Genomic DNA, 18,323 nt, shown 5'->3' with positions numbered 1-18,323 from the left:
GTTTAGTGATTTATTGAATTACCCTAATTTAGGTGACCAAGTACATACTGATATATTTACGAAATTTATTTATGTCATTCATAAACAGGATATTGGAAAACGAAATAAAACAGGCATTAAAATAAACAAATTTTAATTTATTGATAATAATAACTAAAAAAAATATTTTACACAATACATTATAATTAGTATTACACCACTAAGAATAATTATTTTTAAACATATCAAAGATGTGGACTAGCAAATAAAAGTTAACTTATACAAATTCTTTATTTCATATTATTTCGAAGGAGACTGTTTTACGATTCAATCATATAGCCAATTACCTTATCATTACGGAACCCAGTTGTTATATTCAACTAACGAACAACCACAGTTAAGTCTACTGTAGAAACGTGTATGAAGTTCATGACTCTTAGAAAAGCTACTTTTGTAATCTGACAGATAGCCCATAGTAGAATATAGCAACAGGGCATAGACAAGAATACAATTTCGAAAACTTTATCATCTAACAAATATTAAATAATTTTCAGTTAGCATTAATACCGCAATTACTGTGCAAAGAACGCTCAATGAAAACCCTTTAATATTCAACAATTACTTAATTCTGTTAACAATTAATCAATTACCATCCCTTCGTATATATGTAAGGATTACAATAAGTTATAGGTATATATGGCAGTCCATGTAAAAGTGAGAAAAATTGGTCTGAATACAAAATATAAACCAAATAGGAGCCATCATCAAACTATTCATTAAATATCATACCATATTAATTATAATATATTATACATAATGCAAAACCGTATGTTATAGTACACCGATCTGAAAAGAAGCCGTTACAGTAGAAAACAACTTTTATTTTTAAAAAAGTCTTATAACCTAGGCGTACATCTAGCAGACCGTAGCTATTCCATTTGCCAAATTGTTTATCTGTCCAATGCGACCGGTGCCTCTCCCCCCTCTCCCACCGCGGGAGCTCGCGCCAAATTTTGACAGCTGTCAACTTTGAACAGATAACGCAACACTCACAATGCGAAACACTCTTATATAAAGATGCGTGTGAAGTTTGCTCAATGACAAGGGTCAAACCCAAACTAAACTTGTGCGTGGATCAAAGTATCTCGAGGTACTGATATGCCCGTTGCCCGTATATTACAAAACAGCGACTGTAAACATTTAAAAATCACTAATGCCGTGTTCAGTTCACGTTTATGCGTCGATTTGTGCGAACGATGTATTGAGCATGAATTTAAAACTATATAAGTATCAGTTTTTGTGCCGTCCATATAAAAGCAAGATTCCAAAGTCATTGAGGATTGTTCATTATCGCGTCTGCCTTATATATAAACACCTACATATTATATTGTAACCTATCTAAGACGAAGGCTTAAGTTAAAAAAAAAATAGCGCGACAACCATCCATCGGCGAAACAAAGAAGCCGTCATAATAAAACCTTTGTGCTTAATTAAAAAAATACAATACTGCAACAAAAAGGTTACATTACTCACCGAAACTGTAGACCACAAAATATGAGTTTTCAATAAATAGCAACACAGAATGTTGAAGTTACAAATGCCTTAATATTTTAAACCCTTATTTCCTAAAAGTAGCTTAATCTAGGAAAATGAACTTGGGATGTGCGGTGGTGTTGCCAGCCCCGAGGGATGAAATTTGACGATTGTACCATGTTTCGTTTTCGTAAGTACTTCGGTGAAATGTGCCAATGCGTATGTTTCAATACAGATATTATGTCGGCTTTCGATGAATTAAAATCGTAATAAAAGGGGAACCTTCACGTTATTTTGTGATACAAAGCCGATTCAGTATCGTGTACATGTTTGTTTTTACAATAAATTAAAAATTGTTTATTGACATATGTACTATCGTCAATAAGAGATCTTTATAACAATCTCAAGGTTTTCGTGACCATGCAATTTGTTCGCTTCAGACTAATATAGACATATTTTGTTACAGAAATTAAATAAATAATCTGACATTGACAGTTTGGCGTTATTAAAAAAATCGTACGAACAAATCGCAATCTAATCGTACACATGACTTATCTAAGCAGTACAACACGACAAATCATAAATTAGCACAACTTTAAATCAGATAGCGATGATAAAAAAGGAAATTCTCATTCAATAAATTACATTGTTACATTAATATAATTAATATTTGGTTCTTTAGGATTCCACTTTCGATTACAATTAACTTTTAAACTGTAGTGCGACGAAATTATATCTGAAATAGAAAATAATTTTATCAATACTTTTACTTTTAAAATTATAACAGTTTTAATGGACAGAGAAACAAAAAAAAATTTTTTTTTAAATTGAAGTCGTGGAAAAGATTTCAGGCGAAAAAATTTGCCGTAAAGATACATCAATAAAACAAACTTAAAAACAAATCAAGTCGAGTTCAAAAATATGTTAATGTTAAAATATCGTTTCTACTACAATGTAATTATAAATTAAAGGTTAAAAAAAAACTCACCAATTTGAAGAAAAATAAAGCGGCAGCGTTCGCCGTCTTCAGACTGGCTCCAAAAGGCTACGCTAACAATTACATTATTACATAAATATATAAACAGTGCAGACATACTCATCACTACCCACCAGTAGTTAAATGCTTTCATTTTGTTAAGATATCATCTATGTATACAAAATAAATAAAGCAAAGTGCGTAATTCCCTGTCTTTAATCTTCACAGGGTTACACACACCCCAATGCACGGTTTTCACTAGCAAAAATATCGAATTTGTTCGACATATTTGTTAGTGAAAACCATCGCCATTTTGAATTGGCCGCCATCTTAGATGTCAATTGTCAGTGGAATAGTGACATTATTTTAAGTAAGGGGTGCGTGGAGGCATAGGCCAAACGAGCATTGGAAAACAATTAGATTAGCCCTGTTTTTAGAAATCAAATTTTAAATTAACTTCTGGTTTTAAAGCGCACATTTGGATCTATTTTGTTTAAAAGCGAGATTTTTGTTTTCCATGAGATCGCTTGTTTGGTCTAACCTTAGGGGATGTTTGGGGTGCAAAGGGGATTACGGGTGGATCTAGTTCCAGATGCGGAGGAACGAATCCCACGATCCGGTGGCTACGGCCATGCCGTTTTCGGTGACGCCCAGACAGGACACACGGTTGTCGTGGCCGGCGAGAATACCTGGAAAATACGATTTTTTTTCTATAAACTCGCTAAAAAATTGTCACTTGAAATACTTTGCGTTTATATAAGACTGAGAATGATCAGATAATTTTATTATATTTTTAAAAAAAGTTCAATATATAAAAACGTATTTCATGAGCTTCTATATATATATTATATATTCATTATGAAGGCGTTCCTAAAACAATAAGCTAAATCTTCAAGCAATAAGCAATGTCTTTGAAGCTCAGACTAAACAACAATCACAGATAACAAAACTGGCTTTACAAATATAATTTGAGTTAATTTTGGAAAATCGAATAAAACAGCGAAAATTGTTAATTGTAATTGTTGTAATTTTATTCAAAATAAAACCTATATTCAGAGAATAATTCCTACCGGCACGCTCGCTCTTCATAGAATCCCACACGTTACAGTTGAAATCATCGTATCCGGCCAACAGCAGGCGACCAGACTTGGAGAATGCGACAGACGTGATGCCGCAGATGATGTTGTCGTGAGAGTACATCGCCAACTCCTGGTCAGCGCGGATGTCGAACATACGGCACGTGGCGTCATCAGATCCGGTCGCGAATGCGAAGCCAGACGGGAAGAACTGGAAATGAATGAGTTCGTTTCATTAAATGATGTTTGAGTTTGTAAGGCAAGGTGCCTTTATAACCAGTATTGATACCATAAGTTTGATAATTATAAATAGCTTAACTTACATTAAAAATATTCTTATTATATGACTTAATGAAAATTAATGACATTTGCATGCCTATTTTTATATTGGTGATTGTGCGCATTTTTATAATTGGTCTATCTAAATTTACAACTTTCTTGCAAATAAATGATTTATTATTATTATTAGTAAATACGCACATATTCATTTCAGCCACGACCATGCACAAAGAGACCACGCATCAAATATGGCTCATCAATAATACATACAAACAATTGAATTATATTATGTTACTACAAGAAAACTTTTTTGGTAAACTTCAGGAAATCTATAAATCCTTGAGATTTGGCATTTAACATAGAAATTTAAATTAATTTCTCGATGTGTTCTTTTAGTACATACCACACAAAGGGTTTCAAAATATTCACAAAATCCAAAAATACTACTAATATATTAACGTACTAACGTTGACATAAAAAATGCCGTCATTAAAGAATTATCACTAAATAAATTCAAAGCCAACGTAAATTAATCAATAAAGCTTTTATAAATTTGACGAATATTTAAATGATCCTAAGCCTTGGAATTGATTTGCTCCAGTTCAAACAATTTGTATGACTCAAAACTTGGCGATTAAAAAGAGTGGCGGAGAGTTTCTTGCCAGTTGTTCTTGCCCGCTCTACGCCCTTGACTTGCGAACTGGTAATTTAATTTAACTTCTTTTCCGACGTTACTTAATATTGTTTACCTATATGAATACAGTTATTTTGAGTTTGAATTAGAAGTACTTGTACCCATAACTCACTTGTAACTTGCTTGCTTAAAGCTGCGAAAGGATTTCCGTTGATATAATTTTGTAAGGATGGATAAATACCACGTATTTTAATTTTTTGTAAAACGTAATAAGGCTATCGTCTAATGATTTTCTTTAAAATAGTAATTAAATTAGTGAAATATTAATATTATTACATAATTTACACTTATTGCAATACTGTGTACAGCGTTATTTGAATGTTCTGTTAATTTTAAAATTGAAACTGCTTAATAAATATAAAATCTTATCCTAAAGAAAACTAATATATATCAGGCGCCATAACCAACCAATTGTTAAAAGGCTGAACGCCATTTCACAATTAATGCTCTTAAAGGACCCAAATACTCACAGTGACAGCGTTGATGTCGCTCTCGTGTCCCGGGAAGGTCTGCTTGCACTGACAGTCCCGGATGTCCCACAGCTTGGCGGACGCATCACAAGCGCCCGAGACAAAAGTACGTTGATCGGGTGCGAGTGAAAGAGACATCACATCGCCCGTGTGGCCCGTAAATTGACCGCACTGCTGGCCGGTCTCGATGTCCCAGAGGGCGCTGTATTTAAATTAGCGGAAACAAGAATATTGTATTACAATTTATGAGACTCCATGTTGTGCATGGGCATATGTTTTTGGTGCCATGTGCGCGAAGATGGCTAACATTTGGTTTGCGCTTCTAATTATTCATATCACCTATATATATATATATAGGTATCTTAACTAATGTAAGGATAAATAATTGTCTATGATATATTTTTTAAATCAATTAGTAATCTAGGGTTTTGTATGATATTGCCACGCTAATAAGGCTTACAACAAAATTTCAAAACAATCCTTAATAATTCAAAAGTTTGGCTTTACTCAAACAGGTTGAGGAATAAGGTAAGTATTTCCTATTACTAAGTGACTTTAAAATAAACATGATAAAATATTCGATCAATTCGCACATATATTTTCCTTAAATAATATAACAAAAATGCATTGTATTGAATAAATTAAAGAAATATTTTTCATTTGTATTGATTGACCTTGTGAAAGAATTAAATGTATAGTGTTAATTTATTTATTTAAAAGGGGTATGATACTATAAGCTATTTAGGAAGTAGGTGCCAAATTATTATTTATTCCTTCAGACTATCCTTCATCTGTCCTTCAGACCATTTTGCAGAAAAACTACTTCTCCATGTTCGCCGAAACAACTATGTATTATTTTAGGTCAGTTAGAAGGTTAACCAAAATGGTGAATAAAACAAACGAAGATATATGTATCGTTCTGTACCAAATATTTTTAGACATGACAAATAATGTATCTAGATTACTGACCAGGTCATATCTCCAGAGCTGGTGAGGATCTGGTTATCATCGAGGAAGCGGCAGCAGGACAGGTACCCCGAGTGGCCTGGCAGCTCACGGGACACGCGCACGTTGCCTTCGCGGGTTTTAAGGCTGGAACATTAATAACGTTATATATAATCTAGTTTACCTTAAAGTTCTGTTAAATTAAAGCTTACAATTATTTTTGATTGATAAAAGTTTTAAACTAAAATCTACACTTACCTATAAATCGAGCAGATGTTATCGAGTCCACCACAAGCGACATAAGAGCCGGAGGGTGCGTACGCGCACGTCATTACCCAGGACGAGCGCAAAGGTATCGCGTGCACCTTGTTCGTCGTGTGGCTGTCCCACACTATCAGTTTGCCGTCCTGGCTGGCAGATACTAGGTTCCTGAAAATATAAAATGTCGTTAAGTTTACTGGCATTAAAACACATAATTTTCGTTCTGTGTATATGATTTTTACTCAAAGATGTGTGTGTAAAAGTTTCCTTTCAATAGTAGAGTTATTTTGATGAGATATATTGAAGTAAAATATAAAGATTTTAGTTAATTATGTACATATAGTTGTAAAGTACTTAATTTAAACAAAAATCGTATAATTAAACACATGTTTAATTATCGCTAATAGGCAACTTGAATGTACCAAAAAATAACTAACGTGAGGAAGTTATAATACAAAAATTACAAAGCTAAAGAGTCCATAACAACAATGACTAGTGTTTCAACTTTTTTTCCAACAAATGTGAGAATTTCCCCAACTAAGTAAAATCTAAGCTAGTATCATGGCGAGACTACGTAACATTAAGTTTTAATAATAATAATCATTTCTATATCGTGCTAATTGTCGTAGATAAACGGATCGATGGTTATTGTTATGTTTTTCCTCAAGTACGTTATAACATAACCCTGTACAGTCCACTAATTAAAATCTAATATACTAGCGTTAATTGCAATAGAACCACAACAGCTGATACGGTTTCAACGAAAACAAACATACGCAATCAAATAATACGTCATGTACTTCACAGAAACTGTGCCGTAACTCACGAATTATTTTAAGATTTTAGCGCAGTACATTTTATGTTACACTGTTAAATTGGTGAAACGTTTCGAAATATGTTATCGGAGAAAAATAACTAGTTACGTTTAATCCAGAGATGCGAATCAATGTAGTTTCGTGTTGGGGCTGTTGGCACTGAAGGTCTCATTATTGGGTAACTTTTCTTTCATAATAATAAATGTTTATTACTAGCAAACTATATTTTGAAAGGAATGAATAATTTTATTGCATTCCTGTGACTCTACATGAATTATATAGATATATAAAACACAAACTCTTATGGAAAAAAAAACAACACGAAGACGTAACAAAATTTATTGATTTCTTGTCGATTAATTAAATAAAATTTAATTGCAATGCAAACATCAGGAAGATACAAATAGTCATTGCAGATGAGTGGGACTGTATTCCTCTGCCTAATTGTGGCAAGAGGTCACACTCATTACATTTTAACATTTGTTTCTTTATTCATTTTTTCCTTCTAAAATTCACAAAAGATTGCGTTACAATCTAGCCTATATAATAATTATGGCTGATAGTATTGTAATGTTGACTAAATTTTCTGCAATACTAGTTAAACTAAGAAAATGTACAGTAACAGTGCTGTCCTAGATACCGCATTTGCACTTATATTTACTACACTAGTTTTTTTTTAACTCAAAAGGTTTAGTTCTCTTTAGGCGATATTTAATAAGAAAAAGTCACAAAATCTTATTTTCTTTATTGTTGACCATTCCTAATTGTTTCGCAGTGTACATCGGTATTAAATAATCGTACACATTACAATCTTCACACGTATCAAATTACACGATTATAATAAGTATACATTACGTCAAACAATTACATTTCATTCATCTAACTGAAATAGACATTTGAACGTAAACTCCTTAGGTTGTTTTTGCAAAAGAGTTTATATATACAGCAATTAAAAATCATTTTCATTACGCTCACTTATTATGTTCATAATACATATCTGGTTTTTTTACTGTCTTTACTTTCAATATTATTAAACGTAAAATATTTAAAACCTATTCGCTTTTATAATAACGAACAAAATATATTTACGAAACACGAAGATGAATCCTTTATTGAATACGCAAAGAACCTCTTTACTCTAATGGATTAACACAAAACATTTTAGTGTGATTAAACCAAAACTTGCGTAAGCCCGCGTCTTTGTCTAGTAAAATACTATATGTATCTTTATATATAATTTTACGTCTACATGTGTATGTCACTGAATTCCTCTTAAACGGCCGGACAAATGAATGATTTTTTTTGTATGAGTTTTGGGTGGCGCCCTGGATAGTTTAGATTCACAATTCAGCCCGGCAGATGGCGCTGCTGTAGGTACTCTCATACTTTGTTTAATATCGTAATCGCTTGAAATATAACGCAGGACAACGTCTGTGGTGTCCGCTATTATATATGTATGTATTCATTACTAATAAAATAATAGTAACTATTATCGGAAAATCCAAATTTAGTAGTTCATTACATCATAATGCTGTTAATAAATCTGTTAATTTTTTTGCAAACCGTACTTGATAAAGTACGATTAGTTAATAACATACTATAGAAGCAAAAATAATGCTAAGGAACTATCAGAACTTATAAGCTTACGTTTGGAATGGTTGTTCTTCGAAACGGTCTTTAGCAGTTGCTATTTTTAAGCGAAAATCTTCCTATACATTTTCCTGTTAGCCGTTTATTTGTCTAAGATATTTACTATTTCGTATATTTATTATCCATTATAATAATTTTACTGTTATATATATCGGCATTTTTTGGGTGCTGTACCTTCAAAATGACTAGAGAGTTATTATTATGAATAGCACAAGGATGTTTTATGAAAGCTAGGTTATACCTGGAGTCGCTGCCCCAATGCATGGCGTAGATCTTGGCGAGGTGTCCGCGCAACGTTCGGCGCGTGCGCATCTGGATCCGCCCGATCGGCTCCAAGTTTGCCGTCGCCTGTGCGAGCGACGTATCGCACGCTGCCTTGCGTGCATCCTAGATTAATACAAATATTAGTATTGTATTTTCCCTTTAAATGTTATATGAAGTTAATTTAACCCTAACGATTAATATATTATTATAACCTTAATTTAAAAAGTTTAAGCCATTTTGTATAATTTAGAGTCGTTCTCAAAGCATAAATACTTTACATTGTTATGAATCAAAGTTGATTGAGTTACGTGGTTCTGGACAGCTTTATGAGATTTTTTTAATTTATCGATATCTATGAGGGATTTCCTTGAAATCGTTGTTAAAGAATTTAAAGATAAACCAAGTGTATATAATCGAATAAGTTTACTTCCACAATAGTATGACTAACTTCCCATATGTATTTAAAATACGCACTAAAATACGTTTAGGGCTTACGGGTGTCATATTTAGTGCTAAGTCTCGACTGTAATTAGACTCTTAGATAAAGAAGAGATAATGCAAAACAAAGTAATAAACTCATCTCGTTAGTCAAATTTAACTTGCATCTAGAAAATACACTTTTGCGCCTTAGATAGTAAACCTTTCTCTCAGTTTACAATGTCTTCTCAAGTTTTTTGACTACACACTTCAATACATTTAGGGAAGTATACATAGGAAATATAAATGCCGCAGCCAACTAGCTTGATAAGCTGTTCAATTAACAGGCAGGAACTTTTTACTAGCGGCCCGAACGATATTCAACCGTAGCGCTTGAAACAACATTTAATAAACTGGCTGGCTAATGTTTAGGCCATACATACTATATACCATGTGGCAGAAACAAAAAAGATGAAGCATCTGACATCAAATATGTGTATCTCTTTACGCAAATCATTTGCTTGAGTAAGACACAGCTAAATTCACATTATTATTGTCATTGCTTCCATTGTACTAGTGGTTTTTCACAACTTTGGAAAACACCATCAAAGTTGTGGTTTGCCGACGTCATATTGACAGTTTGTAGAGTTTCGTTGCGGGTTTGAGAGTGGCAGAAAGTGGAACTAAATTGAAATTAACAGTCAACAGGCAACAACTAGTAATTAAACGTCATCGATCCATGTCATTTATCACATAAACAAAAAAATATAGCTACTTAACTCTGCGTACACGTAATCTACATTAGCATAGGCTCAATTATCATTTTTTCTCACCCGTATCGCATTTTTGAGGGTTTCTGCCTCCTGACGTAAGCTGTCCAATTCATTCATCGTGCCGCGCAGCTTTGAAACCTGTCTTGACTACCCGGTTACTATTGCTGCCTCCAATGCACTGCACCAGCCTGTAATCAATAAGGATATAGATTAGTAGTCTTATTAATGTATGTCGATATAAAGAGATGGAACAATAAAAGATAATCCAATGACGCTAAAATTCGCTTTGGATTTAAGATTTCTGGGCCTGTTTCATTGATTATGTTTCTTAGATTACGTTGATCAGCCTTCAGTAACGTTTCCCTTCACCGATCTAGTCTTTTAAAAAAAAAAAACAATAGGCGCACATTCAGGATTGGAATACCTGACATCTGGGTTGAGTATTATAATGAGAGAGTGTTTGCAAGTATGTTTGCATGAAGTACATTGGAACCGATTCAAAATACACAAAAACCGTGTCGAATTGTAAATCTACTTTCGTGTTTTTTGTACTTAGTTAAAAACATATGGTATACATTACAAAGCCGATACTCATACAGTAATGAGGTTATTTCATTACTACTTTAAAGTAAATTATAACAGTGTATGTAAAAAATTCAACACCATACCCTCCTAAACGGTAATATTAAGACGCACTGAGAGGTATAAACGCAATGTATATATATTAAAATCCCGTGACATTTTAATCCAGTATTCAAGATTCCGTTATTGAATATGGAGTGCCTCGCGCACATTGTCTGCGCAGGACAATAACCAATGGGAAACGTTGACTGCGCCTATGTCCTTACACGAACCATTCTTGTGTAAGGGCGAGTGATACAAGAAACACTTATTATCTTAACTCATAGACTTAACTATGATTGTTACAATCGTAGTTCAAAACTAGACAGCTTTATCATTGGTGTTTTATTACGTTGCTTTATTGTATATTGAAATTTAGCTAGTTTTGTGAGCGATTTTACGTTAGTCTGCTCTGTCACTTTTCCATCATTGGACATCCAGGTGTACAAGGAGCTTCCTTTGGCTCTTAGCATCAGTCCTTTTCGTTATAATAATTTATTAATACGTTAAAAAAATTTCAGCTCCCCAACTACAGCTAACTCTAAAAAAGACACCGAATGATTCAAGAATATAAAAATACCTAGCAATATAAAACGGGTACGCCATTGAATTTCCTTTTCGTTTTTTGTTTGCATTTCGAAAGTAGTCAATAGTTATCATTCGTACTCTTCGTCCGCATCCTTATATAGCACAATGGGGCATTCATGCATAAACACACGCACATACACCTGTCGAGTGTCGAAGTGGCAACTAGTACAAAACCCTACTTATACAGAGACGCACTGTTACTTAATACACAAACGACACTCAAATATAAGAGGTGATTTGAAAATAAATAACCAATTAACGGCGAGCTGAAAAGTGTTAGCTATTTCGCTAGAAGTCCTTGTTAAAGATCAGCAAATGAGCAGAGCGTATGTCTACGTGTGGAGGACAAGAAAATGTCACAATGGCACATATAAAACGATTACCAATCGTCAATATCAAAGCAGCCATTTAGTTAGTTTAGTTTCACAGTGCAGTCTACTGTCCCATGATTATGTTTGTTTTGTTTTAAATAAATACAAAATATTATATTTTGTTATGTATTTGCATTTTAAAATGACGCGAGTCATAAAAACAATGAATTTTTAAACTAGTATAGGGCGTGTCTAGATCAGATTGTATATGTGACAAAAAATATAAAAGCTATAGGTACAGAAATGAGATTAAAGAAATTATATGTACAATTAATTATAGGCATATAGTTAATATAAGCTTGTATGTATTGCTATAAAAAATACTGGTAAACCATGTTTGTTATCTATCTATAAATAATATATTAGATTAGTTATAATCAATATAACATTGACGAAATAATATCGTAAGGCACATCAGTTGTAAATATAAATAACATAACGTAAGAAATAACACGTTTGATTCTGCAGAAAGTGTATATGCGAAAATCATTTCAATATTCAGAAAATCATTGAAAATCGTATCAATAAATGTAAAAAAAACTTTTTTTATTATAATATTTTAATCCACTTTTAATACAAATCAGTATTTTTTTGGAAATCTGAATTGGAAATATGAACGATAATTTATTAATGACTACAGCCCAAATTAATCCAGGAAAATAAAGATATATATATATGCTGTAAAGCTATGTGAGAAGACATTTATAGCTTTACAGACAATTTTGAATCTTCACTTCCTAAAGTTATGGTTGAAATTCTTATCTTACGTGAAGCGGCAATTACTGCCTTTCAAAATGAATTTACGTCATTCAAGCAAGGTTTACTTTTTGTCTATCAACGCAACAGTTTTCGTCGATTCTATCAATCTTGAAACCGCTATGTTGTGATAGACATATATCCATAAACAGATAAGTCACAATCCGCAGCCTTATTTACAGTTATTTAGATTAGCTTATCAATAACATTGTAAATGTAAATTTAATTTAAATGTACTATACCAACAAGACTTGGTATATGATAAACCGATCTAAATCTGCTGTTTCATTTATATAAACAATTAACACATAGAACATAAAAGAAGAACTCTTGATTTGTCAAGATTAAGTGAAGGGACGAAATATGGACATTTATCAAATAATTTTTTGTACATACGGAGGTCAATTGTCAAGTCTCAAGCTCCCATGTATTTTTTTAGGTATTGTTTTTTTGTTAGTATGTATTTGAACTTTAGATCTGCCACAACCACGTCATATGTGATTATAAAAATAGAATATATAAAAGTTATCCTGTATAATTATTGACTGAAATCACCTGGCGCTATGCTGTTTCAAAGGGATGCGAATGAGGATGTAATTAAAAAGCAACGTTGGCACTACGGGAAACAAGATATCCTTTAAAATATTTATAATGACTGTTCTGATCATACTTTTAGCATAATATATGCAGAGATTAATACGAATCTCCTTAGCCCCAAATAAGGCGTTGCGTTATTATGCAGTCTGTTACATTGGTAATTTTTCTTAAGAATACAGTAAACGTCATTTTGTTAAATTCTCGTTAATTAAAAACTATTCCTTTTTCCAAAACCATTCCAAGAAAGGGCACATATGTTAGATTTATATTTCTTGTTTTCACACAAAGTAAAATTATATAAAATGCAAGGTAGTAAGGAGAATGCGAGACAAATGATACATAATTACTGAGGAAGTCTAGACACCTCGCCTCTCCGACTTTTATTTACTGTGTAGAAGAAAACGACTTCGCTCATAGTTTCTTTGAGACGCGCTGAAGTGTGCTTGAAACATGTAAGGCTAACTAGCAAACTGTAAACGTGGTGTTATTATAATGGTCGTGATAACTTTACAACTGTATCCAAATATCAAGCATGATTTACTCCCGGGTTCTATATCTAGAGTAGTATATGTCGTCATTTAGAAAGTGCGTTCAACGGTATCATTTTCTATAGAAATATCTAGGATTGGTGTTTTGACCATAATCCGGGTAAAAGAGCATGTTTACTAATATAATAAAAACTTTGAGCTAATGAATTTCGCTATATTGATGGAGCCTTTAACGACTTCACGGTAGGTTAGTAGTATCGGGCCTCTGCCAGTGCAAAACATTACTTCAAGTTGTAAAAATGCCTACAAATAAAAATGATACAGACAGAAATGTGTGCGATATTGCTTCCATACTCGTCTGAAGTCCCAAATTTCTTATATTAAAGCACAATGCTATACCAGCACAATCTCTCAGTGTAACTTTAATTGTTGAAGCACAAAGCGTAAATAGCCTACGTCTATTGCCGTAACAACTTTAACAAGCGTATCGAAATATGTCAGACGTACAATAATCTAGTCGATTTTCAACGCATATCACACCTCGCTTACGTTACACATAAACAAGGTCGATGTATCGCTTCGAGCGTTACGTCGAAGTGTATTGAAACTGAATTTTTACTAAAGCGCTGTGATTTATAGTCTGTGTTCGGTTTCCTCGAACATTGCTTTCCGTGGCATAGTTCATAAAATCCAATAACTTGGTAGTATGGAGATGTCATATTACCAAAGTTTACATAATTCAATTTTTAAAGTGGTCTTCAGTAGTTTTGGTCATCAAATCCTTCCTAAGATTAAACAGTCATTTAGCAGCTATCAAAACTCAAAATAGGAAATATTGGTGTTTTAATCATTTGTTTAATTAAACAAATTAAATTGGTTACTAGATTCATGCATCCAAGGAATTCTTTGTTATACAGACTCTAGACTCATAAATGAACTACAGAACGATATCTGAATACAAACCTTTACGATTTATATCTTTAATTAATGTTTTAAGTATAACACACCTCTTCCTTTGAACTGTTGAGCCTTAGGAACATAATATTTTTAAGTATTTAGAAGCCCAACATATTGGAAGGCTATCAATTGAAATCACTGAGCTACAGACTTATAAATTCAATATTTGTAAAATCAACAGTTTTCCTCTGACATCCAAAAGAAACAAAGAGAAGCAGGAAAATGGAGGGAAAAGGTTATGGCAGTGCCAAGCAATTATATTAATTATATCCGAGGGTTTAATGATATTAACCTATGAGTTGTTATTAAAATAGATAAAATAGTTCAATAATTGTACAAAACATATATTATAATGTCTTTTAAATATATGTAATGAACAAATTATACCACTGAGAATTTTGAAGGCAGATTTTGCTGTGCACCACCACTATGTAAAACCAGCTGCCCACTGACATATTTCAATACCTTTTGACTTAGGGTCCTTCAAGAGTACCAATTCTTTTAAGGCCAGAATGGCACTTCCAAGGCTTCTGGCAATCTGAATGTCCATGGGCAGCAGTATCACACATCATTAGATGAACTTGCTGTTTGCCCTGTTACATATATAAAATGGTTTATAAATCTAGATCTATTTCATAAAAATAAATATTTTTGTTAAATAATAATTACAAGTTCAGGACATATTCATAAAAAATTTTTATAACATTACAATATACAACCCAAACACAAAGACCACATTACTGTTCTGATATTGAACTCTAAAAAACTGTTATAATCTAAATAAACAGGCATTAAATATTCAAACAACATAAACATTTAAAATGACTGGTCAGTTCTCTGACTGGTGATTCATTGTAATTCCCTAACTCACAGCAACTAATACCATATCAGTCAATGATTTAAGAAATTTGCAATTAAATTACTTAAGTTTTGGTAAAGAACACATATAATCTAAATTACCATAAGTATAAGACTAAGCAAATAGAAGATACAAATTTCTATAATCTTACTAAGCACAGTCACCTAAGCAAAATCCAGACCCAACAGTATATAGTTGACTGGTAATCATGCTCAAAACCTCATGTATTTTGTAACAACATGTTAATGCAATTTTCATTGCATTACCATTATTGTTGGTTAAATTTGTTCCTGGTAAAATCATAATCTCTAAATTAAATATATTATATATCATAATCAAAATAGTTTAACTAAAATGGAACCAGTGTTATAGACATATTGATTCTGAATATTTATACCTACATCAGTAATGTATAATGTTCAATGTATTTTCATAATTCAAAAACAGACATATGGCAAATTCCAATATCAACAGGTGATTTGAAAACAACAGGTTTCTATTATGTTCTAAACATAAGAACATATTTGAATTTAAATATAACCTATAATAGTACTGAGCAAATTAAAACTGCTTACTTATTTAAGTCAAGCAGGAAGCCACACCCATATGCTGTCATTATCATTATTAAATTTTCAACTAAATTATTATTACGTTTTTCTAGAGGTATTCCTAAACCAATTAAAATAGCACAAGATAGGCTTATTGTTTCATATTACATGGAAGTATTTCTATGTAACTAAAATTAATTTTTCTAAATTCAACTTTTCTCTAAAAATTTCAGGCAATACATACATAGTCTACATGGTTTTGCTTAAAGCAGGTCTAAATAAAATATAATCTATGTTACTTTTGGATAATTTAAGTTACTTATATTTATTGTATAAATTAATGATTTAAAACTGGTTTGCTTTAGCCCTTGAAGCAAGGCGTTATTTATCTCTTGCAAGTATTAATTTATGAGACGAATTATACTCTTGAGGAAGAAATTTTGATACATTTTTATATTTTGTACATATTTACATATATGAAATAATGAGTAAAAACTGGTCACTAAAACTTTAGACATACTATTAACACACAGTTTTTGTATTAAAACAAATCTTAAATGGGGTATAACATTAACAGCCATACCAAAAGCAAATACAAAAAATAAGTATTTGTGAAACAAACAATTCAAATCTGAGATTCTCAAATTATTTTGTTTCAAATATAACTTTAAAACTGATGATTATAGTCTAATTTTAGTGAAAAGATAAACTGTTTCACTATAAATAATAATATATTCTTTGATGTTAAAACATGTTTGTTTTATTAAACAGTCAATCAAATTTAAATAAAAAAATTGAGATCACACATACATATCACATCATTAAAAAATCGACAGCAAGAAACATTGATTTTCGAAAACAAGCGGTACATTCGATGTGATAAATCCTTTTCGTGCTAATATTCGTCATACGTACGTAGTGTACCTATGTATGCCTGAAATGCGTGAGGTTACATATTGATAAGACTTAGGTGCGAATCGATGGTGATTTAGCAACAGGGCCGTGCCTTCAGCGACATTATACATACATATTATATACCTACGATTGACTACTAGGTTTAGTCCCTTTTAAAGTCAGGATATCCTCCTGTAACGAGGGCCCAACAGAAGTAGGCGCTTTAATCCACTACCGATTGATTAGTTTACCCTAGATATTATGATGGAGACACGAAACGTACATACCACGCATACGCCGGCGACCATTGTACAAATAGCTTGTTCAAATTCGACACACCCTAGGCGATGCAAACTCATAAATGGAAATACATGGTTACATTAGGAACAAAGTAAGCTTGATTATAAATGAAACAAGGACTTTACCCCACAGTCAGCAGTTCACTTTTCTTTAAATCCACCAGTGGTTTTCAGGCGCTTCCTAAAACCACTATTAAGACTGGATTCTATCCTTTTGGCACATTTTGTATAATACAACAACACTACACTAATCCAGGAGTTATTCACAAGTTTTTGTCACGGACTTTTCCACCATTTAATGTTTCATACACCCTCGAGCTCAATCCTTTTCACGGCCATTTGCAAATTGCGTCAAAGTGCCTTTTATCCTATTGGTTCGTTCTGCGCTAAAGTCGACGGATACATTTGCGCCATCTGTAGATGAAGTTACAAACTAGAAACAAATGTAAATCAATGTAAACTTTATATAATGTACATAAGGTTGAATTTAAGTAATTCTTAATGCATTTAAGTCCTTTCAAATAATTGAATGTAGGGTGCGGTAAGGTGTTTTTGAGAACCCCGTTGCGTGACGTCAAACTGGGCGTGATAGCTAAATGGCGCGTTGTTTAAAATGGTTAAAGATTAAACGCACGCATACATTTTTTATAAATTTAAGTGTATCTTCTTTATTAACTATAAAGGCCTAAATAGATAAAAATTGAAGACAAAAAATTTTACGTCACAAAATATAAACCTATTCAATTAAACTGTATGGTAAATTTTCAAAATGCTTTATGCTTTTAGAGCAACTATTTAACCCCGAAAGTATTCATAATAGGAATGAAAAAGGATAATGTCTAATAAAGTACTTTAATAAAACTTATATGAATTTTACATTACGTACTAAATTTTATGCATGTTTTAACGATGCATTATAGTTCCAAAATAAATAATCTTTTTTAATTGATTATCCCTGAACAATTAAACAAAAAGTAAAACAATTGTTTTTACATACCGAAATATTTGTACCTAATAACATTAGCATATAAATATGTATTATATTAATTTAATCTGTTAATGATTTTCAGTCTGTGTATGTACTACGTATACTGTCTCATCTATCAAGTGTCAATTAAGTCAGCTGTTTCCCGTTCTGTGTCAAAATTGAAAAATCAAGATGGTATTGGTAGATATATGCGGTATTCAATAATACAGAGTATCCAATAACCAA

The 18,323-nt window shown here is 32.3% G+C and overlaps 1 protein-coding gene across 1 annotated transcript; it reads right to left on the bottom strand.

Annotated features, from left to right (window-relative positions):
* Nucleotides 1-116: 116 nt before the first annotated feature.
* LOC123711108 (guanine nucleotide-binding protein G(I)/G(S)/G(T) subunit beta-1) lies at nt 117-17,475 on the bottom strand. The gene is made up of 9 exons (XM_045663525.1): nt 17,237-17,475; nt 10,193-10,320; nt 8,920-9,065; nt 6,211-6,381; nt 5,977-6,099; nt 5,008-5,209; nt 3,559-3,775; nt 2,501-3,177; nt 117-2,248 (listed from the first exon to the last, which is right to left on the bottom strand). Exons 2-8 carry the CDS (start codon nt 10,247-10,249, stop codon nt 3,071-3,073), a joined length of 1,023 nt encoding a protein of 340 aa, XP_045519481.1. The 5' UTR covers nt 10,250-10,320; nt 17,237-17,475; the 3' UTR covers nt 117-2,248; nt 2,501-3,070.
* Nucleotides 17,476-18,323: the final 848 nt, after the last annotated feature.

Source organism: Pieris brassicae, chromosome 6, assembly GCF_905147105.1.
Source record: "Pieris brassicae chromosome 6, ilPieBrab1.1, whole genome shotgun sequence".
In the NCBI taxonomy this organism is placed as follows: domain Eukaryota; kingdom Metazoa; phylum Arthropoda; class Insecta; order Lepidoptera; family Pieridae; genus Pieris; species Pieris brassicae.
Note: the sequence above shows the minus strand (reverse complement) of the source record. Positions and strands in the feature narration are given on the sequence as shown.